We start from the raw sequence: 26,120 nt of genomic DNA, 5'->3' as shown, positions 1-26,120 counted from the left end.
AGTGACAATTGTGGTCACCATAACTAGCTGTTAAATGTTTTGCAGAAATGGTGTGCCATTGTCTCAACACTTAGATGACATTAGGGTGGATTTTTCTTGTAAAAGGAAGATGTGATATTACAGTTCTCATGGTACAATATTGCACACATTATAAATATCACTTTCACTTCTCAGTGTTCGTCACGGTCATTCGTTATTGCTTAGTTTTTCTGTCCATTGGCTCTTCAGTGTTTGAATTTTGTCTGGTCAGAGGAGTCCCGGTTCCCCTGAAAGAAACAGAGGCTCCCTAGAAAACACAGCAGTAGATCAAGATGAGTGACAACCCTGTAATTAATTACGACGAATAAGAAATTAGAAAAATAATATAAGAAATCCAGTATTGACACATTTCAGTTTGACTCATGAACAGAGCAGCAGACAGTCAGAAATTGCCCATCTGTCCATATGTTTCCTGAGGTGAATTTGGTAGTTAGTAATAGATGCCACATCTGTCTATTGGGAGACGTATGTATGGAAAGCATATTCAGCATACACATTGATTTGTTTTAGAATATTTCTCCAAACTGTTTTCTTGATTAGATTTTCCTCAGTCATTTATAATTTATTTTTACAATTAGAGAACATTGTATTGTACGTGCTCTTTATGTTCATTATTATAACATTATGCAGAAATATTAAGATGTTGGTATGGTGTACGTGCTTGCAGTTGTTAAAACGCAAAACACTGACACAAAGAAAAGGATGTACATAATTAATATGGAGAAGAAAGGACATTTTGCTTTCTTATTTACTCTTAACATAAATTTAATAGGTAGAATATGGTTGGCTCAGTATTTTATTGTGACATATCTCAATTTAATGAGGTACTGCTGTATTCGGGATGAATCTAAATAAGTTCATTGGACTATAACAGATAACACAGTGTATGTCTCAATATCCGGTTTGAGCTCAACATCTCTGCTACTGAGACTGGTAGACCTCCAAATGTGCAATCCCAGTACATGGATGTCACATTATGTTTATGAATTCTGTATTTTGTAAACTGGAGGAGATTTGCAAAGGACGTCCATGAAATAAAAGTGAAAAACATGAACCGGAGCTCTGCTGAAGGATAAGACTTTGCCTGAGGAGCTTGAATACTATCAGGAAAAGGGCAGAATTTCATTATTTTGTCTCTTACCAATGTTAATACATTTTCAGACACAAGTATTCTTGAAATAGAGTTAGAGCCATTTGACTTTTCTCACTATGCTGAACTGGGTCAGAGAAAAAGAGCCTCGGAGAATCCATCTTGTGTCTTTGTGGTTATTCATCATATATTGTCTCAGTGCATATAGCATCAAATAGCATCAAAACATAAGATAGAAAAGATAAGAGGAAAATACATGTGTGCTTGTTGCTGGGCACAAATCGCCAGCCTGCTGCTATTGACATCAGGGTAAAATAGATGTAGAGATGTGTATCAGGCTCCAGCTGCGTATGACGAATTAAAAATTCTTTCAGGACCACAGCTTGTTAAAACTACTTGAGTTCTTAGAACAACAGAGGATGTGGACAAATTAACATTTTTTTCCTGTGACTGACACAATACTGTTCTGATGTTAAATGTACAGAACACATGAAGACAACCTCTAAATGTCTTATGCATAGTGCATGCACTCATAACACTTCATTACTACACTCATAAACACTAATAAATGCACAGTACTTTCTGATGCACCATGTTACAAGTCATAAAACATTGCAGATTTGACAGACAGTGCATTATAAGTTCAAGGGTCTGATGGAGGCATCTAACTAGTTAAAAACTAAGAGAGCTTATAATGCATTATGACTGCCTGTACTGATCTGAACACACCTCAGCAATACTACATAATGATCACTTATGAAGCAGCATAGATTTTTTAAATACATGCTTATGATACTGACTGTAAAAGCCCACTATGAGTCCTTACTATAGTTTATTGATGTGTTCAAGTGAGTTTAGGTAGTCATAATGCATTATAGGCTGTATTATATGCTTCATCAGTTAAACTCTAGTTTATAACTTGTTTAGAGCATTCATAAGACACTTGAACTTAGGAGTCATTGTAAGTCACATCTATAATGTTGTGTGGTTGTTGATGATATAGTCATAATACATTATGATGTGCTCCCATATTGGCCTGCAGATGTGTTCTCCATAGAAAATGTTGCCAAAATGTCTCCACAGAGTTTAAGTTACTGGCGCTACAGTTTGTGTTTTTCAAGCGAAGCCTCTTAATGTGTTTGACAGTTGATAGAGACTGAGATGCTACCTTGGTTCCATAGGTCAAAAGGTCTGTTTAATAGATTTTTAATGCAAAAGAAGGCTTAGCTGATCATTTGCATAAACAGTATGTATGTTAACTTGTGGGAGGGAAAGCACATTAAAATGCAAATGTATATTTGTAGAACAGAGAGGTCAGGGTGAATGATCAGCATGTAGTGAATCTGACTTTCAGGAGACCGGAGTTTGTTCCCCGTCACAGACCCGTAATTAATGTTCACCTTTTTTTTTTTTTAACTATAAGCACAGTCTGACCCTCAACACAAAGAAACTAGAAGTCTAACAAACCTGCTCATTTCAAAATGTGGATATGAAATTTGATGGCTGTTGAAACTGGAAAATCAAGTAGATACACACTGCAAAGATCTGTCAGCAGATGTAATAGAAGAACATCGTTTATTGCTCACGTAGAGTAATTAAAGCAAACGGGCAGATTGATATGCAGGAGAACCTGTACCATGATGTAAGTTGTGGGTGGATAAAGGATATCAGTCCAGAATGCTCTCGTGCCTGCTGTCATTTTTGCGTGATTTGAAGTGAAGGTGTTATTGCTGTGCAGATATGTGTGTGTACATAAGTGCAACCTTACCTCCCTATTAAATTTTCCGTTTATGTAGTGCTGACAGACATAATTGCTGGCTGGATTCTGTTCGGAAGCCATTATCTGCTTTACCAGAGTTCGCATCCAGAGCCTTGTGTGTGTGGTAAGGTAACAAAAACACTTTGGTTAAGGCCGGAAGAGATCATGGTTTATGTGAAATGTTGATAATAGTGAAGCACTATGTTTCACTAAGAGTAGATACTGCATGGTAAGAGCTGATATTATAACCCAGTAAAACTGAAATATTTTGTCAATAAACTGATGTATTTTACATCACTGCTGATCATGCACATATTACTTGAGTGGCCATAGAGTTGATGTAAGTGCATACTGTCTGTCATAGCTGGACATCTCAACTTGTGAAACAGAAGTGTAACCAGTAATGGAATATTGGCTGCATTCTGTTAAGGGATGCCAGGGACCCTGTGTTGTAAAAGCTGCCCAACTAGTACCCAACAGCTAAATGGAATAATGCCTTTACTGCTGTGACAAGACAGCACGTCCGGTGTGAAAAAGAAGGGCTAATTTTCCAACCAGAAACAATCATGACAATCACTGAGAAGACTGGGGTGTGGTGGCTTATCTGCTAGACTGCTTTACAGCACACAACATGATGCGATCCAGTGAGTAAATAGACAGTGAATAAAAACCACACATGTAATATGTATATATTTATATTATCTATTTTTCCTACAGTAAATGTATTTCTCGAGAAAACAGCAAAAATTGTGAGAGAATGCCCGAAAAAGTCAACATGAATTTGTGGAGAAAAAACATTTTAATTCCTTTAACACACCTTTGACGGCTCATATTTGTCTTGGGAGCACGTGAAGGCTCTCAAGTTCCAGGCTGAAGAGCACTGAGAAATGTCTCAGCTGTTGTCTCGTTTGTTTATTGCAAATTAATAACTGATAAATAGTTAATTAATACTTAAATTTAGAGTTATGAGATCTCAGTCATGAAGAAGAAAGTAAAGAAAAGGTTTTCTTTGTAAGCTTGTGGGAAAGATTCAGTTTTTCTTTCTTTTTTCTTCGTTTTTTTCTGTCACCAGGACTGTCGGGTTTGTTACATTATGTAGCACTTCTACACATCATATTTACTGTAAGTGCGTTCCATTCTAAGTATGTCATTTTCTACCCCCCTACTCTGTGTTTACACATTTCAATCCCCCCTTCTTTTTCAGCATTTTACTTCCATTTGGCAGCTTTCTTCAAGATGCTGTGTAAATAGCTCATTTCCCTGTGATCTACGATCTGATGAGCGTTCTCCCCAGGGGCCATACGGAAACACTGCCGACACCTTGTTGAAGCTGCTTTTGGGCTGTGTTCCCCCTTGTTTGATGATGACTTGTCAGTCTGTCTTACTCCCTGGCAGATAGCGATGATCTTCCTCCCCTTGATTAGCTGGCTTTATGGCAGTTATGACTGAGTGAAGAATCAGCCTTGGCTTTTCTTAATGTATTTTATATTGCTTTTGTTGCATTGCCTTGAGGTTGAATTCAGAAGACAGTCTCAGTCATGATAAACTTGAGTATTACTTGTGCTTTTTGTTTGTGTTTTAAGTTTTTTTGTTTAAAATATCAGTTGTGAGACAGAGTCAGCTAATTGAAACACAGTGTTTCATTTCTGCTTATGATTGTGTGAAAGAGTGGATAAATTATAAAAATAAATTGCATCTAATCAGAGTTATAAAGACCTGTCTTTAGCACATTAAAATATTTTTTCTACCTGTTGTTGATGATAATTTCCACTTCTGTCTGAACTGATTAAAAGTAAGGACACTGCAGTAGGGTACTTGTATAGTTAATGGTTCTTTATACTGCCTGTGTTGACATACCGCTACTTCTATCTCCAATTGTTGATCTGTCCATGTTAATGGCGCTTGTAATTGAGGCTTACTTTTATTGCCTCTTTCAGCTGCAGACAGCTGTCACAGACAAAATGTTAAATACATTGCAGGTAGTACTTAATACCCATTAATTTTGAGCTTGCCTTTCATATAGTTGGTCAAAAATTAGTGTCATTTTAACTGCAATTCACCATTTTGGAAACACGTTCTGTTCTTTTTCCCCTGGGCATTTTATTTTTGTTTAATGGAGTTAAATGAGGTAGCTTATTCTGATGGTTTACTAAAGCAATCGTGTTCTGACCCCTATGTAGCACTGTTCAGTCTGATAGACATTTGAATTGTCATTGTCATTTTAGATAAGAGTGGATTAGAACTATATGTGGGTGCGATGCCGCCGCCAGTTATTAATTAAAGTGAGAATTTCCAAATTTAAGACACCTGAAAACGTTAAAAGTAATGATGAAATAAGCAAATGTTCTTCGTGAGGACTGTGTGGCTGTGGTTTAATCAGATTGGACACTACCCAAACAACCCAAAGACTGTCATCAGAGTTTCATCCCAATTTTGCTAGAGCCTTATTGGTACATTTAAAGAGCATAAGGAAAAATACTAATACAAATATCTCCTTTTTCCTGAAATGATCTCAAGTGTCCCGACATTGGCGAAGGAAAAAGTGTGATAATATAGGACCCAGCCTTTCATAATAAACTGAAGGAGGAAAGCCATTAGGTTTCATAGATTTTACATGGATCAGTGTCAGCCCAACTGTTCTCTTCTACTTACCTACATATCCAGATACAAATCGCAAGGTAATACCATATTTCTAAATATAAATACATCTGATGACTTTGGGACCATTTCATTAGGGGCACCATTATGAAAACATTTACACTTATACACTTAGACATAAAACCGAATTTACATTTTTGGCCAATTTCCATGAAAATTGCTAGCAAATTTATGCACCCAAAGGATTAAACCATTTTGATTTGTATCCTTAGACAAACCTGTATTTTGGTAAGGGTCTTAAGAGCAGCAAAATGGCCAGCATGATTATCAAGAGATTAATTTTGTAGAAGCTCCAAACATGGCTTTGTATATATTTTATTTATTTAGTTATTTTATTTATGTATTTAGCATGATATTTAAAGGTAAATTGAGTTGCGCACAATCGTTGGATGTGCCTTGACTGTAATTGCAGTCCCCAAATATTTCAGCAGTCACACTTGCTGTGAGTTTCATCATCAGTAGGTCCCCTCTGAATAAATGACAACAAAGCAATGGGCAATTCTAATAGAAAATTGGTTTGTAAGATAACATCAAGTTGGCTGTGAAAGGGAAGGGAACTCATAGCTTTTTTTTCATAGGGAAAGTGGTGGGGGGGACTGGAAAAACATATTTTTGTGAACGTCTGAGAGGTCTTTTTTTTTTCCTTTTTTCTTTCCTACCAAGGCAAAGTTCATGGCAATGCCATTACACAGGTTCTTGCTTATCGGCAGCAGCACTATTCCTCTGCCGAAATAGCTTTGATTTAGATTCTGTGGGGAAAAAAGAAGGAAATAAACAACCCTGAGGTTTCAGCTAAACTGTAATTATATGTTGAGTGCTTGTAGTTGTACCTTTATACATACTGGTGGAATAGAAATTAGGTAACAGTGTTGTATGTAAGTAGATGTTTTTAGTGTAAGGTTATGTTTTTGTGCATGGTCCTTGCTTAAGAAAAATGATAAAGAAAGATGCTCTCTCCTTTGTTGTTCATCGTCACCCATCTCAAATGCTGTTGTCTTCCTGTTGGTTGATCTGCTTATTGACCTTGCAAGAGGTTTACTGGGAACAAAAAAAAAATCACAGAAACAGAAAACGACTGCTCAGAGCAAGGTTAGAGCAATGATTCCATGATGCGTTTTATCTCAGAAGTATATTACTTTGCATAACAATTGTCTCGTGAGAAGTCATAGCTTTTGTCTTGACGGTAACACAAAATGAATTAAACATTCAGGTATTTGTAATTCATGAAAATGGATATCTCTCCATTAAGTCAAGAAGAGCGCAGGGTGTGACAGAATTTCCTGCAAAGCAAAATGATGAAGCACCACTCTGACATCCCTCCCACCATCACTACCACTGTCACCACCCCTGACACATTGAAACATGATGTAAAGAAATGCAAGGAATGTCTTAATCAATTTTAATGAAAGCAAACTGCATATTGCTGACAGCAAGGCATAACTCACTGAATGCTGAAATTCGTTCGGAATCATTAGCTTGTTTGAAGGTGATATTTCTTTTAACTCATCACAAAACAATATTAATGATTCCTGAAATAAGCGCATTAACAGTGATTTATGCATGATCTTGCTAAGCATGCACACACTGACATTATGTGTTGAAAAACTGAATGAAGCCCTGAGAGGCAAATTATGCATTTTCCTAAGGTCTAAATGGTGTCTCCGCCCACCCAACCCCCCCGTATTTACTACTTATGAACAGTTGGCTTTTTGAAAGGATGATCTTTGGTAAATGTTCACTCACTGTTGCATAACATATATACCTTATACACAAAACACGGACACAGTCAAGAACATACAAAACATATCCCGTCAAAGTAGGGTTCCCTCTTTTCACTCCCCTTGACATTTGGCTTATTTGTAGTCCAAACTAACTAAGCTAAGTACCTGATTAGCCTGCGTTATTATGGATCCCACTGCTTTTCTCGAAAAGACACCTTATTGCTCTGCTGTAGATTGGCTTTGCTTACCCTGATATTATTATGTGTGCTCAGTGTAGATGAAAGTATGCTAAATTTAAAGGAACACTACACCCAAAAATGAAAGTTTTCTCTTCAGACTCTTCAGACCCATGCTGAACGACAGTCGGGTGAACTTTCTTAGTCCACAAATCTTTTTAAAACCATTCCACATCTTCTTCAGTTGTTTAGGAAAATGCTACAATGCTATGAGAATGCATGTGACAATGTGCCTTTGGTGAGCTGTTCCTTTAACGTTACTTGTTATCTGAGTGTTGAGTATTGGGAAACATTAATTCTGAAGGACTATGAGTTAACATTTAGGCATATAGACTGTCTTCTCTGCTTGTCTCTGTGTTACACTGATACTTTGTCCAAATGCATTTTGTCGTGACGAATGCCAGTTTGACCTGGCCCTAAGAGCTACTGAACAACAACTGAACTTAACATTAGCTCAAGCTTGCTGCAGTGAGGGTGCATTAGGGTGCATTAGTTCACCCTGTCATACTTGTTGGCCCTTCTTCTATGCCAGCTGACCACCCAGTCTCTCATCTGATGAGCTAGCATTGTATACCAGTAATAACACATGAACACACATTCACGCAACTAAACAGCAATCATATTTTCTCACTCGTTTTTGCTTTAACAGAGAGGAGCTAATGATCAGTTCATCCTTTGACTCTTTGGAGGTACTCCTGGACTCGTTTGGGCCTGTCAGGGACTGCACCAAAGACAACGGAGGCTGCAGCCGCAACTTCCGTTGCATATCTGACCGAAAGCTGGACTCCACCGGCTGTGTGGTGAGTCATTGTTTCTTTATATAGCTTGGGATGGAGGCTGCCATACATTAGCTACAGTAGCAGGACATGACCTTTCACTTAGATTGCACTATGTGAATCAAAATCAGAGTGCTTTACAGTCTGTACACTTCCTTTTATGATTGATACAATGGGATAGTCTGCCACTGAATGCCTTTGCCTCCAAGTCTTCAGGATTTTTGATCTCGTGCCCACTCATAAGTCCTTTCACTATCGCTACATATTCTAATGTCACATGGATATTCTGTTGTGACCATCAATGTTTAAGTCCATCTACGTGTATAAATATTCATGAGCATATCTGCAGTCCAAGATGACCCATGTCAAGGACAAGTAGCAGACCTGCACTCTGCAATGTCTGAGCAGACAGTTTGAGTTTGCCTCTTGTCTCGTATGGCTGTCAGGCCAGCAACACATTCATTACCTCCAGGTGGTGCTTAGCAACCAAGAAATGTAGCAGCCAGGTTTGTTTTCTTCTCCATCTGTTCAGGACTCCAGCAATACCATTCTTGTTATTTGGGGAATCTTAGCACCGTCTGCGAGTGTTTTGCTTCTCCTAAATCCCCCCCCCCCCCTTTCTATTGATAAGCTGTCAGGCACCACCCCTCTAACAATTTAATTTCTTTTCAAGTACTTTGATGCACTTGAGCAGAGCCTCTTAGGTGGACTGAAGAGATGCTATTCATGCAGTCCAGTGTGCTTCATCTTGTTATCTCATATAATGCACCTCAAGGAGAGGGAAATAGCTTTGGAGATGTTTTTAATGGGAAAATGTTTCATTTATAGCCAGCCAATACATGTAAGTGGCAGAGATGTCATTTTATGCAAGTTAAAGTCAAGTCTCCAATCTCTTATGGATGTAATGAGCATTCTATAATTTTATAAGGTATTCAAGTGCAGTAGTTAGCACGGTCACCTCACAGCAAGAGGGTTCCGGGTTCAAATCCCCCTTCTGTGGGCCCTTCTTTGCAGTGTTTGCATGTTCTCCCTGAGCCTGTGTGGGTTTTGTCCGGGTACTCCGGCTTCCTCCCAAGATACCAAAAACATGCACATTAGGTTAATTGGCTGCTCTACATTGCCCCGACGTGTGAGTGTGTGTGATTGTCTATCTTTGTGTGTCAGCCCTGCGGTTGACTGGCGACCAGTCTGGGGTGTACCCTGCTTCTCGCCTGTAGTCAGCTGTGATCCAGCCCCCCTGCGACCCTGATGTATACGCGGTATAGAAAATTGATGGATGGATAGATTCAAAACTTGTATTATTTCATTATCACCTCTTTATCTATTAGCATAAAGTGCTTGTTCACAGCTCATAATGCAGAGTATATCAGTCTTTTAGAAAAGGTGGCTAAAAAAATGACATAGACTGACATCACTCAAGATAACTCGAAAGTATTTCTTACATTATTAAGCATTCAATAATAACCGACAGTAATCATCTAATCTAGTCTATCTAACAATTACAATCATATTGTGTAATTAGACTAGTGTCAACTAATGATTGCATAGAATCTACTTTAAATTACCACACCCTTCCAGCTTTTCTGACCCAGTGTAATTATAAATGAATAAGCCTGTAATGTTGCATGTGCAACAATGTGTCTGTAACCCTAAGCTTTACTCTACCCAGCAGATGAAGGCAGCAGAACATTGATTTGAACAAGTATGGCCAGTAAACATTTACTCATCTTTTAAAATATTCATACTCTAAGCATTTTAGGCATCAGAGAAACAAGCTAAGCTAATGTTAGCAGCAGCTCATCTGACAGATTCAATAACCTGGGCGAGCAGTTCGATTCCATGTATTACTGCTTCCAGAAAGCACCGACCAATCACTTGCTCTTGTCACACTGCGGTGTTGGATCAGGCCATTGTGGACCAGTTCCACAGGTCTATCACAAGTATATCACATGTCAGTATAACTTGTTACTAGATATGAATTTAACCTTGTGAATAATAATGAGTCTACTGGGTTGCAACAACATTGCACTAAAGTGTCAGAGACCAAAATATCCATCCAATTTCCATCTTGTAGCAAGAGATGTCAGAATAGAGATTTTGAGCCAGGGCTTTGAAGTCTCATCGGCATTTGATTATGTTATACTTGGTTAACACGTTTCTTTTTTCCTGCTTTTCCCTCATGTGGGAAGACACAATAAAATTCCAGATATTTTCTACTAATATTCTCCTTTTGCACATAATTACTGGGTGCTTTTAAACAAGAGCTTGTATTCATCAACATCTAGAGAGGGCAGCTTCTTCGTGTTGCAGTTTGTTGCAAATCCTTGCCAACAGCACCAGAAAAGAAAAAAAAAAAAAAAAAAAAAAATCCAATTTCTTCTCCCTGAAATTAGTCTCACTTTGATCCAAAAAGAAACAGTGAAAAGATTTCTTGCCAACACTTTGAGGTGTCTTGAGACTTTCCTTTTGTATTCTATTAATTATTTACGGTCCTGTTATTTTTCCGTCCCTTAAGGATGTTGAAGAATACTGATATTTTTTTCTCAGAACATTTGTTACAAAAAAAGAGAACAAAGTGGGTGTCTATACTTACTTATAGTACTTATTCCATAATGTGCCAGTTTTCCCATCATTTTCACTAAGTTCCATTGTAACCACACAAAGGAAACAGAAATTTATCCCAATCTGTTATTTACTATTTCAGTAGAGCCCCACTGAGAGGGAGGTGGACAGTATGTGAGACCTGGAAACACTGTCCAAGCAGAGGAGCTGGCGCTTCCACCTCTAAAGGTCCACAGTACAGAATTTAGCTGAATCTGGCAGTGTAGTTGCAAATTGAAACTGACCAAACATCCATCGCCTGACCCTCTCCTACAGCGGACGCCAAGAAGTGTTAAAGGCTCTCCAGAAGGCAGATTTTTTGGTTTGTCCTTTCTGGGCTACTGTAAAAACATGGCTGTGCTACATGGCAGATTCCATGGAAGAGCAGCTGCTCCCTCTCTCTTTCAATAAGAATCTTTCTAAGGTAACAAAAGCACTATGATTGTTGATTACACACTAGTGAAAACATAATTATGATTGCTAAGGCTCACTTTATGCCCATATAATATTCCTGCTCCTAAATCCATACAAGTCTCAAACACTGAACCTTCAGTTGTGTGTGAGACTAGAGTTTTGTTACTTTAATGAAGTGTAATTTCATCCCTGAATATGTTTACACTCATATATGTGTATATTGCATTAAGTTTTACAGTTTTTTTTTTTCAGCCACCATTTCCACAGTAATTTTTACAATTCTCTATTATGACTGAACAGTTGGCTAAAATATGCAGTTTGCTTCATTTGGTGGAATTTTACCAGGAGATGAACAGGGGGGCTCTGCAGGCAAAATGGAGAACAGAGTTTCCCTTAAAAATCCGTTTTGTGTGGAAATACTCTGCAGAGCAGGTGCAAAACACATGTATGTAAAGGGAACACAGAGGTTGGAATTTACTTAAACTCTGCCAAACAAAAAAGTAATCACTGATAAATACTGCATCAGGGGACATCTAATAAATTAGATGACCATATTTTAAACAGAGGGAATGGGAAATTGTTGTTTTCGCTCAGCTGCTCATTATATTATTTTTACAAACTGCAAACAGGCCACATTCTTGTAACAAGAAATCAGTTGGATTCAGCTGTCTTTGCCGCAGACATCAGGTAAAACCACCATTTCATTATGTGAATCCATTGCTTTTCTGCTTTTTTTGTTTTCTGGTTATCAACTCCTCCTCCATTAATGATAGAAATTGGCCAAGAAGTTTAGGTGGAGGTTTGCTGGACAATAAACGGTGTCACTGAGTGAGTGTGTCTCTGTGGCATCTCTCCAGTTATTTTCCTAAGCTCAGTGATCTTTTCCTGGCCCCGCCTTCTTCTGAGCTCTCCTTCATTTACTGAATCTACCTGGAAGTCAGAGCCAGACGCTGCTGCTGCTGCTGCTGCTGCTGCTGCTGCTGCCTCAGTAAATCAGACAGTAATTACACACAAATTGCGAGCGCAAATTGAATGAGAGAGGAAGCACAAATTTGCCCTGCACTTCTGTTTATCTTGCCTCGAATGTACACAATCATCAGTCACAAAGGAGATGTAGATCAGGAGAGGCAGGTGAGTTTAAAGAATCATTTTTCATGCTTTTGAGATTTAGACTGATGGCCATAGCTGTTGAATATTTTGTTGAATCCAGTGATTTTGATTTCCTATGCTTTAAGAACAGCTTATTATCACGATTCCTCAATGGATTGGTATTCAGTTTGAGTGAGTCATGTCATTATCATCCTGTTTATCTAACAACCACCTCTCAGCATCATTGCAAGTGAGCTAAGTCATTGATCTTCACCCACACATACACACATCCCAGCCCTGTCCATCAGTGCTCCCAGCTGTCTTTGCATATATTACTGTGTGTTTTAGTAATTATCCTGTGACTGTCGAGCTTATAAATGAGCCTCTCATCCGTCTAATCAGGGTGGTAAACTGTCTGGGCCCCAGCGCTCTGATTCCACCCTAATCAATTAACACCTTGTCTGAGTCTGCACCGCCAGTAGCTGTCCTGTCTGCGTTTAATATCTTTCCTTGTGTGAGAGTCGACTGATGCTGGCGGTCGGCGCTGACCGACCCGCTCCGTCTCCCTGATATATTGCCCTCCTGGGGAGAGGCAGTGCACGGCGCCTCTGGAAGTGAGAACGTAATAATCACAGGATGATTTTGAGATTAATTAGCTTCGTCTTGTCACTTATCTCCCCTGCAAAATGGAAGAAAACAAGGATGATGTTGACAGAGCACATAGCCACCAGGATGGGAAGAAGTGAGTATCTGGGCGCCATCCAAACAGCTCATACAGTGTGTGTGTGTGTGTGTGTGTTTGTGCGCGTGTGTGTGCGTGAAATGTAGATGATTATGAGCATGTGTGAGTTTCGAGTTTCACTGTGGTTGTTTGGAATCTTATCACAGCAAGATAAAATGGAATCTCTTTTGGCCCAGAGAAAGTCCTGTTTATTGCTCTGTCACATTTCTTCTTGCCTGTGTGCTCTAACTATTATTTGTGTGTACATTTCGTCGGTGCCTTTAATAGTGAAGGATAAATGTGCCTGCTGGAGTCATTGTAGTAAACAAGAGTAGATGGCTTATGCCTATACAGCAGTACCATAATGACAAAATACACACTACAAATTTCATCAGAAAAAAATGATCATAGTCAACTGAATTAAAATCTGTGGACTTTCCCTTTAATGGAAGAACAGTAATGTACTCCTTTGTAGTAATATATGTGTTGTTCTTGTTTTTTCAGTGCATATATTCAGTGAAAACTGCAATGCAATAGCAATACAACAAGAGTGTAATATCTCTCTCAGGCACAGTTATATGTTCATCACTGAAAATTGCAACCTGCATTATCACACAATTCTACTGACAACCACAAACCATAACAAAGAGCGGCGCAGAAGGGTCCTCTTGTGACAAAAAAAACGAGAGGTGCTTGTTGGTACTCTTCAGTACAAATCTGCAGAAAACAAACAAACAAAAAAAAAAAAAACAAATGATGTGATGTGAAATGAAGTGTTGTTGTACACTTGGCACTGCCAGTTCCGACCAGCTCATGTCATCCTTCATAACTCGCACAGACATCGTACTAGTCCAAACTGCACACAGAATTACACGATCTGAGGCATACATTGTACACCCACACTCTGTATTAAAAACATAATATACCACCCACTGTTACATCTAATACTGATCTCTGACCAGCCCAGGTTTTTTTTTTAATTTTTTTAAATAATAATTCTAGATGGCACCATACTGTATGCTGCAGGGTACAGCAGTTCTTCTCACCACTTTGTATTGGCGTAGTTCCCCTTAGGCAGCAAAAACCAATCTTGACTGGGATCACATTTTGGGACACTAAGCAGTGTTGAGTGGAGTCAATACCTGGCAGAGATATAGCTAGACCTCAGCCCTAAAGAGGAATGGGAGCACATTAGATTGTTACTACTGATGCGTTCTCCCCTGAGGTCAATGGGTGTGTGTGAGAGTGTGTGACTCAGGGTGTTTTCACATATAGTCCTTTTTAAATGAACCAAACTTCAGCCATCCAAAGGAACTCAGTTTGTCAGAATTTTTTGTGCAGATGTGAACACAGCAAACAAACTCAGACCCCTCTGAAATGTACACTTCAAGTTCGGATCACTTAATCTGTGCATTGTGAAAAGAAAAGCGCTCCAGGTTTACTTCGCCCTATTGTTCTTTCTCTGAACAGAAATAGAACTGAGGTCTCATCAGAGCTGAAGAGGACCAGAAAGAGAACTGGGTCCTCTTTCAAATGAACTCGCAATGTGAAAGCAAAATGCAGAACTGAGTCCCTTTTCTGCTGGCTCGCTTTTTGGTGCACTTTAAGGGGACTGAGATTGGTTTGTTTAATAAGGACTATAGGTGAAAACACGGTTAGAGGGTTGATAAGAATATCTCCTGAAGGTCAGTCTCTGTTGCATGCAATATCCTTTTTTTATATTCGTGAAATGGTTTTTCTTTTAATACCACAACTTAGTATCGACCACAAGTTTTTTGATGTCAACAAGATCAAGGTGCTGTTGTGTAACTGAAGGTAAAAGGGTTCATGTACAGTCATTAATCTTACATTTTTAGAGAGAACTGGCTCCAAATGAAAGAGTCAGCTATACCATGACCAACTGTGTGGCCATTTGATTTATCAGTTATTTATATGTCAAGTTAAGTTCATTTTGTTCGGATAATCACAAAAACTTCGTTACACTTTTCACACAGAGCAGGCGTAGACTGCACTTCTTAATGTTCAGCATCCCTCCATGAGCACGCCCTTATTGACAGCAATGAAGAAAAACTGTTATCGGTCAGAAACCTCAGCGCAGACCCAGTTTTTATTTGGGTGTCCATCTAACATGACCGGTTGGACATGCACCACCCAAGGAGTAATCTCCACTGAAGAAAGTAGGAACATGTCTGCTTCGTGTTTCAGAATCCCATTTTTGTTAAAGATTGATTTACTTCAGAAAAATCCTGTGAAAGGGGTTCCACTTATCTGCCAGGTAGTGAAGAGGTGATGAAAATGTTGATATGAAAGGGACAGGGTAATGTGGGTGTTCTATGGACAACGGGAAGTAAGTTATTGTTGTTTGTCCTGCTAATTCTTTGCACCTGCCAACACAAACAGTTACTGCAGCAGCAGTAGCAGCTGTGACACACAGCTCATGGTGGCAATTAGTGCACTTTAACTAGAGAAATGAAGGTATTTCTGCAGCCGAAAACAACAGAAGCTGAAAGAAAACTTTGCACATATGAACAGTAATCAGGATTACTTGGACTGGCTCCAGTGATTCACCATCTGTGGAATCAGTGTGTTATTTGTAAGGAAAGGCTCACTAATGATAGCATGCAACCTGTGTGAGGCAGAAGGCATGGACAGGGGAGGTCTTACACTGTGCACTGTGCATTAGAAGGGACATCCATAAGGTAATGTATGAGATATAGTTAAGATAGTAAACTTGGTTGTAGTGGTCTCAATTCTAAGGGCCACCTTTGAAAGCATTGCTACACCTTTCATTTCCTTGCTGGAGGTTGATGGCAGCCCGAGAGGAAGACCTGCCGTTACTTTGGGCTGAAAAGAGGAAAAGCACATTTACCTTCTTTGCTAGTTTTCAGTTCATAATTTCCTGTTACAGCTACACCAATCAAAGATAAGGCAGTTGAACATAGTGTTCTTTGTAGTAACAATGTAAAAGCAACATTATTACTATTATTATTATTATTATTATTATTATTAGGTATCATGGATACAAAGTCTGAATGTAAGTAGGGTAATAATTTAGCGTTTTGAAATTCATAATGTGTTTAAAATATTTTCAAAAATGGAAATGACATTCATCTTTTTCTTTATTGTTGAAGAATCATCAATTTTCTTACGTTTTTCCACTTCTGCTCACACTCTTCTGCTAATAAACCCAGAGCTGTTGTGAAATTATTCTGTCAGTAGTAAAATGTATTTTCAAAACTAGAAATGACTTATAACAAAACGATGGAAAACTTTTGCGGTGGAGAATGTCTGCTCGATGAAACATGTTGTCTTTAATACTAAATTTAGCAAGCTCTCTCTTCCACACTGAGACCAACATTGTCTCTGCATTAATCATTTAGTGAACTGTGAAACTGTGGAATTGATGAGTGCACATCAAAATTACCTCCCCAGATGTGAGATTCCTTTGCCTGTTTGTCAGTGCAAACCAGTGCTGTTCTGTGTCTATCGTGCCAATCCCTGACCTGTATTTGACTTTGACTTCAGATAATCCTGTTGACAAGTCTTGCTCCTCACAGACCAAAGTGTCTGGAAACAGAAGAAAAAAGCTACACCATCTGATTAGATCACAAAACTTCAATCTTAAGCTCAGACTGCAGCAGACACTTGCCACACGGTATAAATAATGCCTGTCTTTTTGGCAAATTTTTATGACTAAATTGCCAAGAAGAAAAATTTTCCCTCAAATTTAAAATCTCAGATTCTTTATGTCCATAAAATTGAATAAATTGCTTTATTTTTGAAATACATTGTGGGTGGCAGCTGACTAAAGTTCAGCAGTGATCGTCAAATCATTAAAATTTTAGATGGAACCTGATTCTAACTCTACCAGTCAAAGCAGCAGGCAGATGCCTTGGGTCAGAAAATATGATCTTTCTCTTTAAGAAAGGTCATCAGTTGCACCATGTCCATTTGGCCTCAAGCACCATCCCTGTTAGCTTTTTGCACTTAGCTGTGAAGGAGGTGAAAAGGGTTAGTAAATGTCCAAGTTTCTGCACTGAACTTACCCATCATAACATCCACAGTTGGGCCAGAATGAGGAGCTGAGTACTCTGGGACAAGCTGACCTTTGACACACACAGTTTATCTCATCACTGGTCTGTGGAAAACTCTCTTAAGACAACTTTGTCCATTAGCTAACATGAAAGGAAAGTCAAAATATTGAAATAATGTTTTAGGCTACAAAATATGATTTCTTTAGCAGACCTCCTCAGAATAAATAAGTTTCTCTGTGAACTTGACATTAAGACTCCTGTGGGCTTCTCTCTCTGCGTTGCGGAAAAACCTTTTAAGTTCCTGGGAAATATACCATCACAGTTCTCCGTTTGATCCATCAGTCAATATGCTTAATGCTATGCACAGACCTGTAATAGGCTGTTTCATTATAGCTTGAAGTTATACTTGGCCTTAATATAATGTACATGGTTACGCAAATGTTGCCCTAGTGAAATACTGCACTTTGCCATCCAGCAAGATACAGCTTTCTGACAATACAAAAATGTTCTTCTAATAAAAAGACAGATGTTTAAAACAAATCCATTTTCAACTATCTTTCTCCGGAAATCACTCACCCCAGCTTTAAAACTGTTTTCTCTTTTAGGTCACTTTTGATGCCCTAAAAGGGACCTGATCAAAACCGTATAACTTAGAGAATTACATTGGTTGCATTTGTGACTGTGAATTTTGTTGTCTTTCATTACAACTGATGCAAGCATTTTTTTAATCTGACACCCTCGTCAGCTGGACCACGGTCATTGTCGGTTACTTCCTAAATCAGTACAAATGACACTTACAAAAAGGATCTTAATGTGTTAATGGTGTGGGTAAGATTTGGTAAAATTTAGCCAAAGTAAATTACTTGGCTATTTTATTACTGTGGCCGTTGTGAACCAACACTGGATGGAATCTCAACAGCAAACTTCCATATTAAAGTCAAATACTTTGAACATCAACCTTCAACTCTTTCCTAAAGGCAAGTGGTGCTTGTCAGATGGTTGACCTGAAACCTCCTCCTCTCACACTTGTCAGATGTCAGAATTGGGGTGGGTGTAGGGCTGTGTCCAGCAGTGTCTTTAACTTACTGTACTTACACTTCTTAAGGGCCCAACACCAGTAGTCTGCAGTCTGGCAAAGGCTACACACATATGTAACTATGGCTGACACATCTGTCGGAGAGTCAGCGGGACTGTTGTAAGTTATCCTCCTGACCCCCCCACCCCCCCCCCAAGCAACAGGAATAGAGACAGGAATTCAGCAGAACTATCAGTGCTCATGATTACGTTGTATTGGCTGTTTTTCCAGGAATTCTCAGAGCTGATCACACTTGGTATTGATTTGATAGATTAATTCTGAATGAAAACCTGAATATTCATATGAAGAATTTGATGGACAGCCATAGATGAAGCCAGCATAGTAACATTCTGGATTGGTAATAATAACAGTGTTAAAAATTGACAGACTTTCAGTATAAAAATGACCTATATTTGACCATTACTGTGCCAACCACATCTTAACAAAGACTCAGAGTGAATTTTTGGTTCAAAGGAGATCCCTAAATGATGAAGCTGAAGCAAAGTTCTGTAATATTATGAGATCATTTGAGACACAAGCTATGACATGGTTGAAAATTTCAGCAGCAACTTCTTGTCTGTGTTAAATAGGTCCACTAACAGATATCCAACCTTCCATTCATCAGTAAGAAAAGGTTGTTTCTGTGCAAATTAAATCCTTTCTTAAGGACAGTAATACCCAGCAGGAATTTCATTCAGGCTTCAGAACACACTACAACACTGAAACGGCTCTTACTCAAATAATCAGCAGCCTCAGGCTAAGTTCTGGTGAAACTAAAGTCTCAGTTCTTAGACCCAAGTGCTGCATTTGATGCAACTGACCATGATATCTAAATGAAAAGCTTTGGAAAGCAATCCGTTTATGAGGATAACAACAGAATCTCACAGCTTACTTCATAGCAGTAAGCTCCAGAAATTGCTACACAACAGAAAAAAATTATTCAGCTAACAGTTTTTTAGCAAGTTACATCATCAAGATTCCATGCAAGCTAGCCAACTCACGGTCTAACGTAGTGAGTTCAACAAATATCTGCAATTACAGAAAAGCATTTGTTCAATGGAAGCCCTTTTGAACATAAAACCTGCAGAAACATTTACCAACAGATGCAAATCTAAATGCTTGCTGCACATGTAACAGCATCCTAAGTGTCAGGATCCCCCTGCCTTTATCCAACACAGTCTACTTAAAGGCTCAATTTTTTGGTTTACAGTGTTTGTAGTGCATCCCACCACACAGATTGTAGTGATTTTTCTGTTGTTTGCTAGCAGTCAGAAGTGACATGGAGGCTCCTCGATGCAATACAAAATCAGTGGTTAGCAATGGATTGTTTTCCCCTCTGGTGGGCGGGTATTAGTTGCGCTGTGTCTCTATGTGTACAACTGAGTGCAGCACAACAAATGCCTTCCAAGAAAAACGGTCCAAATGTGTGTATCATTATCCCATACTTAAACTATTATCAGGGCTCACCCCTTTCCGTGACAGCAGACGCCTTCACGTGTTGCAGTTCTGGAAATGCTACAGTGTTGCCTAACAATGTTGTTGGATTACACATTGTACAATAGTTGCTTGAGGCACACCCCCACCTTAAGAGATTTGGTGGTGGTATAAAGGCCTCCGCATCAAAGAAATTGCAAAGAAACAGATGATCCGACAACTGCGCCCACATAAAAAAGTGATTAGTCAGATGGGGATGTGTGGAAGTATGCAGCATTTGAACTTTCATCATTTTATCCTGTCTTTTTTTATATTTCTCATACATTTCCTTCCATAATTTTTCCATGTGTAGAACAGTGTGACACCATAAACACTTTCAAAGGGAGACTGATAGTGTGATCTATTGTCCCCATTTCTACCATTCAGCATGTCGAAACTAAAAAGACATGCTAAAAATGCAGATTTCTTAGAGGGAGCTCAGGGAAACAGGGGCAGGTAAAATAACTTTTGCTTTTTACCATTAGACGTGGTTGCATGGAAAGTTGTAGCCGAGTGTACATGGACTTTAACAACGCCTATCTCCCCTTGGCTTCTGAGTCATTGTTTGTACAGCCACAAGAGGTCTTTTTAAGGGCAATGTAAACACAAGTTGCTTTAGGCTTTTGAACAAATAACTAGTGCTGTCGCTTTTGTGGTGAGGCCAGTCTCTAAATGAAATAATACAACAATATAAACAGTCACAGACATGGAAACATAATAAGGCACTGCGGTTGAAACCCTAAAGATACTTCTGATTTGACCTTTCACAGCTTGTACACAATACACAGCCATGAAAGATGTCACCATAAAGTAAGTGAAAGGATTGGAAGAATATAATGCATGTAAAATAATTATAACAGGAGTGGAAGAATCATCACCTTCCCATTAGGGTCACAGGTAAAGGAAATGCTCTACTCCAGAGATACTTAGATACGACAAGGCTGTGGGAGATGTTTTCTAGCGCGATCCGCTCTGGCTCAGCTGTGAGCCAGAAAGCTAATGTTGTGCTAACAAGATTCAAAATCAGTAACTTTGCATACAGTGGACAAACAGTAAATATAACATGAGTATATTTAACAACAAGACTATCTAGCTACCCAGACTTGTTACTGTCTCCAAATCAGTCTCAAGATTTTCATCAACAAATAATCATTCTGTGGGTTTATGTGCCTGCTTGGTTAATGGAAGCAGCGTGTTGTGGGTTTTGTGTTACATTTACTATACTGTGGTGAGGATGAGGAACTGAAGAATTACACATTGTTGATATTATGTTTCCTTTTTTCATGTAATTCATTTCTCACCTCAAGGACAATGCAGCCAGCACATTCATTTAGAACGGTGAACTGACAGTTTCACTAGAACTGCTAAGTCCTTTATCAGGAATTAATTGACACCCCACAGCCAGTCAGGACTGAGTATTTACCCAGGACACGTATAAAAGCGTTAACTGAATCAAGAACCATTTTAATTTCTTGATGAGGACCGATTGTGATTAATACTCTCTTTGTGAATGCATTACCTGACTGTTTAAGTCCTCTATCAGTGTTGTTCTGCACCGATCTGCCTATCAGACAGATTTGAAAAGTGCATAGCTTATCCAGCTGCTCTCACAGGGATTTGTTGCTGTTTGGCAAAGGCACAGTACTGATTCCCTTAAGCCTCAAAAGCACTGCAGGAATTTATCTCCATTAAGAAACAGGATTAAAAGGCATGGCGGTTCAAGGGGTTTTCCAGAGCATGCTATATGTGCTGCCTCTCCTCCAGTAGGGCAGGCTGTACTCTCACTCACTATCCACTTATTAAATGGTTTGAGATAAATGTTGAATACTGTGCTTTCTAAGACCTTTTTATTAGTGTCAGTCGTCGTTATCCTGTGACCTGTGTGTCATTTGGAGATGAAATATGCCCTTTTACAGTTAGTTGTAGATATGCACTATAAATGCCACACAAACACCTGGGTAGTTTGTCACTGGTATGGTTGTAGCACTTTTCAGTACAGGTTCTACTAGATTAACAAGAACATACACATCAGTAGCCACATTTTTCACTGTAGTTCATTTCTGCAGTCTTGAGCCCATCTTTCTGACCTTTGGGCCAAAGAAAAAAAACAAACTTTAGTAAACAGTATATCATTAAACTAGAAGAGTATATATCTAATTCAGTTATGAGCAATGACTTCTCTCTTACCACTTTACCTCTGCAAACATTGTCATTTGTTCAAAGGCTTTATAATGTGAATGTGAATTTGTATCAGAAGTTGCTGCTTTTTAACTTTTAAAAGGTAGAATGTGTGAAATAGAGGCTATATATATATATATATATATATATATATATATATATATATAATTTTACTGGAAGGGACTGAATTGTAACAAAGTCTCAACCTTTTCAAATGTCATAAAGTGCTGTTGGACATTAAATTCCAAGTGAGAGCTAATTATCCTTTTCTCAGAAATGTCTTATCATATTAATTTAGATGATAGTGCCAGACATAAATCAGCTGCATAAACACAAATATTCCATCATTTTGTGGAGGCTAAATTTTAGAAATGGCTGGTCCCTCTATATAAACCTTTTGTTAAGAATTTTTAATCTGGATTATGTCCTCATTATTCCAGTCATGCTGAGTCAAAGTATTCCACCTTTCATTGACATAAACTCATTCCAGGCAAAACAACAAGGAGAAGTTTTTAATCAGATAAAATTTTGAAGGATTTGGGGACTGCTCACTTGGGGAGTGGTTTTATACAGAGGATTACCAATGATTTACCCAGGATTACAGACCAGATTTGTGGAAATCTCAAGTGATAACAATCCACAGACAAAGACTCTAGTAGATGCATATTTTTAATGATTATTATCCCACAGACAGCTGGAAAATGGCCCAGAGTTATCGCTATTCCGGCATGTCGGAAGCCTATTATTGCAGTCGATAACTAGAGCTATCTGTGGCTGGCGAGCTACATTGCAGTGACCCATCAATACAAATTCGTCTAAGCCTGCGCCACATATCCACACATCCATTGACTGCACTGGGCTCCATTGATTTAAAGACTCCATGCCACAGATGTGTTAGGAGATTCAATGTCTTGTGTGCTCTTTGCATTACAGGTAATAAATCATTTGTCACAACAGTCCCTCACAGAGGGACAAAAATCAATATCAGTTTATCAAGGGAGTAAGACCAGGGACCGGTCATTCAACATGTGTCTCCATTCTGCACTGGTGCCACACAAATCTATAGCTGCTCTAGAAATCTTTACTTTAAAAGGTAGATACAGCAAGGATCCATTCTCTCCCAGCCCCTTTAGTGCATTGTTTTAAGCAGTAGTTGTAAGTGGAATAATAACAACAATAATAATAATAATAACAAAAATAATCATTTACAACAGTATAATGTTTAAAAAACATGAAGATGAACAAAATAGTCCAAAAATCCAGGCTTTTTAACATTTCCTTCCTGATCTGACAAATTGTAACTCGATTGTATCATTTTTGAAGTTCTCTCTTTCCCGGTTATCCAAGAGCACCTGATTAATATTTTTCTTCCATAGAGAAACCAGTCTTCTTTATTCTATTAGTGAAATAACAGCTGATTTGAAATTATTTGACTTCTTGGCTGACAAACATTGACAAGGTACACTAATGACCTATAGTTATGCATTTGCCCTGGAGTAATTCTGAAAACATGAGCCAGTGTGTATGGTAGTGACAGAAAAGTCTTATCTAGGCTCTTTTTATGTGCAAGTATGGAGTTGTTCTCGGTTGCCCAGATGGGTATATCCACCCTGATATCAGCCAACTCACACTGTCATGTAATGCCTGCCCTGTGCCCTCCTTGCCATAGCTTTCCAGACTTTCATGTCCAGACCTGCCCTGTCAGTATCCTATTGCTGTCACAGTCACTCTGCATAACCTGCTACCTAGTGCCTGTCTTTGACCTGTCTTCTCCTTAGAAATACTTCTTTAAAAAAAACCTGCTCTGCCTGGGCTTTCATTTCATCCCCTTTTCCCTAGTTTTCCCTCTCTTTCCTTGAAATGAGCAAACAAGTGCACTCTGCAGTGGCTGAACTTGCTCCAAAACTGATGTTATTTAGTGGCAACCATTCCATACTTCACCCATGTCTTTTCCAACCTTTTAATCAATATACTGTAGTACCTGAAACATCTAAAACCCATCTTTGCTCCCAGAGTCAGAGTCATTTGAAAAAGCTGAAAATTCTTACCGTTGAAACTCCCCTTAATATCTCGGAGATACTTTGATTTGCTGCTGTTGCTGTAACCTAGAAAGTATATGAGGAAGTGGGGAAAATGCAGAAATGCCATGTCATCAGTTATACAAATATTTCCTTTTAATTTAATTTATTTTTTTTAATTTATGGTTTGATGTGATTTCTTCAAATATATTATAATCAGGACAATCAGTGGAATAAATCACATTTTATTTGCGTCTTGAGCAAATAAAAATGAAACAAGGTTTTCATCACCGCTGATGTTAATTGTTTTGAACTGAATGAAGTAAAAAAAATAAATAAATAGTGATGTATATAATATTTTGTCAAATTGGTAAATGAGGCCTTTAAACACAAGTGTGAGTGTGTGACCAAAAGAAGCAGAAAGGTGCCTGCTGATAGTGAGTGAAGGAGCAGGCAATTCCCACATTCTTACTACTCTCAGATCCAGTCAACCTGAACACCACATTATGTAATATAAATGTGGAGGACGATTGTGCAGTGTGGGTCATTGAAAACAGTGGTTCAGTACATCATTTTTCTTTTCATAAAGATTGAAAAATGGTCCCACAGATCCTAACAGTACCCACGGATTGAGGAAATCTCAATTATTATGTTAATGTATATTTTATTTTGAAGTCCGGACCAAGTTGTGTCTTTTCTACCCCTGTATCCGTCAATTCATCAAACTTAAGATTTTACTGGCTCTCTGAGAGAAATGTCAAATAAGTTTGATGCAGTCAAATAAATATGACTTTTCAAGTAGCTCAGTAAGAGATATGAATTGAAAGGCAATGAGCATTTGTTGCATTCTGTCATGAGTTTCCACTCACCCGGGAGAAGGATGTCATGTCATGTTTCTGATGTGAGCAATGAATACATATTAACAAACTGCAAAGAACGATTTAGAGTGACACTGTAGTTTGCAGACTGTTAGTGTGATAATGTAGGAAATATAGTGATAAAACATGCATGAATTATAACTTCTTCTTTTCCCAATGCTATTGGCCAATTAGCTCAGAGATGTGAGGTCACTGAAAACGTATTTTTTTATTTGAAGTGTTCTTAATGGAATACATTAGATCTCAACAGTAACTCAAAAAAAAAAAAAAAAAAAAATTAAGTAGTGTGGAATCCAAAACAAGCATGTGGGCTATATTAGCCAAATGAGCCACTTGGACCCTCTGATGAATACTGTAGGCCTAAATAATAAAAAAAAAGCAGTTGCTGATCCCTCATTGCTGAGGGGTAACCGGCTGTCTAGTTGCTGTTGTGGAGGTAGCTGTGCCTTGTTAAAATGCACTCCATCAAAATTTCCTTTGAAGTAATAGCTGACTGAAAACATAATGTGAATTAGACTTGACAGGCTTCTGAAAAAGTGCTTGGCAAATACTGAACAGGACTGCAGAAGGCGTCGAAAGATGGAGCCGGGGTGAAGTCAGGACTCTCAGCTCTTTTGTAAATTCACCCCAGCACTGAGTGCATTTCAGTTAAGATGATGTCCATGGATGTGTGAAAACTTCGGATTTGTTGAATGTAATCTGTGATGCTCATTGCTGTTTCATTGTAAAACTGAAGGATTTCATTTTTAGCGTCAAATGTGAAGACAGTCCTCTCTGGATTGTACAGAAATCACCAGAACAAGAATCCTTCTGAAAGGGTTTCATTACAGATGACACTGGTTGTCTGCCATTTCATCACTCTTCTTGTCATTCCCTGTGTCACAACAAATAATCAAGTGGTAGTGCTGTACAAAGGTTCTTTTCTTTTTAATATATACAGGATGCAACATTTAAACTGCCTTTGTGAATTGTGAGTATTGATTATGCAGTGAAGAATTTAGCTACTGCAGCTGAATGTTTCATGAGTTAGGTAGCAGCGATGCACTCGTCTCTCAATAAAGCTCAACAAAACCACAACAGGAAGTGATTTATCTCATCAACCGCTGGATGGATTACAGTGGGATTTCGTAAAGATGTTTGCAGTCCCCATGATATGAATCTCTAACTTTGGTCATATCCTGAATTTTTATCCTGATATCCTGAATTTTTAGATATTTTAGCTTACTTAGCTTTTAGCTCAACTAGTACATCTGACATAAACTGGGTGTTACACTGGGATTTCTCTGTGGCTTGGCTCATCTGCCGAGCTGAGTGGTACGTGAAAGCACTCATGAGACGGGAATATTTTTTATTTGCCAAA

The 26,120-nt window shown here is 38.6% G+C and overlaps 1 protein-coding gene across 6 annotated transcripts in view; it reads left to right on the top strand.

The window, feature by feature from the left end:
* The window catches only part of astn1 (astrotactin 1), a 356,774-nt gene that overhangs the window by 139,682 nt on the left and 190,972 nt on the right, over positions 1 to 26,120 (top strand). For all 6 annotated transcript variants that reach the window (XM_046409632.1, XM_046409630.1, XM_046409633.1 and 3 more), the window contains one exon: positions 8,153 to 8,303. In XM_046409632.1, coding sequence (XP_046265588.1) covers positions 8,153 to 8,303 — 151 coding nt within the window. The remainder of the gene's footprint in view (positions 1 to 8,152; positions 8,304 to 26,120) is intronic.

The sequence above is a fragment of the Scatophagus argus genome, chromosome 13 (genome assembly GCF_020382885.2).
Source record: "Scatophagus argus isolate fScaArg1 chromosome 13, fScaArg1.pri, whole genome shotgun sequence".
NCBI lineage: Eukaryota > Metazoa > Chordata > Actinopteri > Scatophagidae > Scatophagus > Scatophagus argus.
This window is presented reverse-complemented; position numbering and strand designations above follow the sequence as displayed.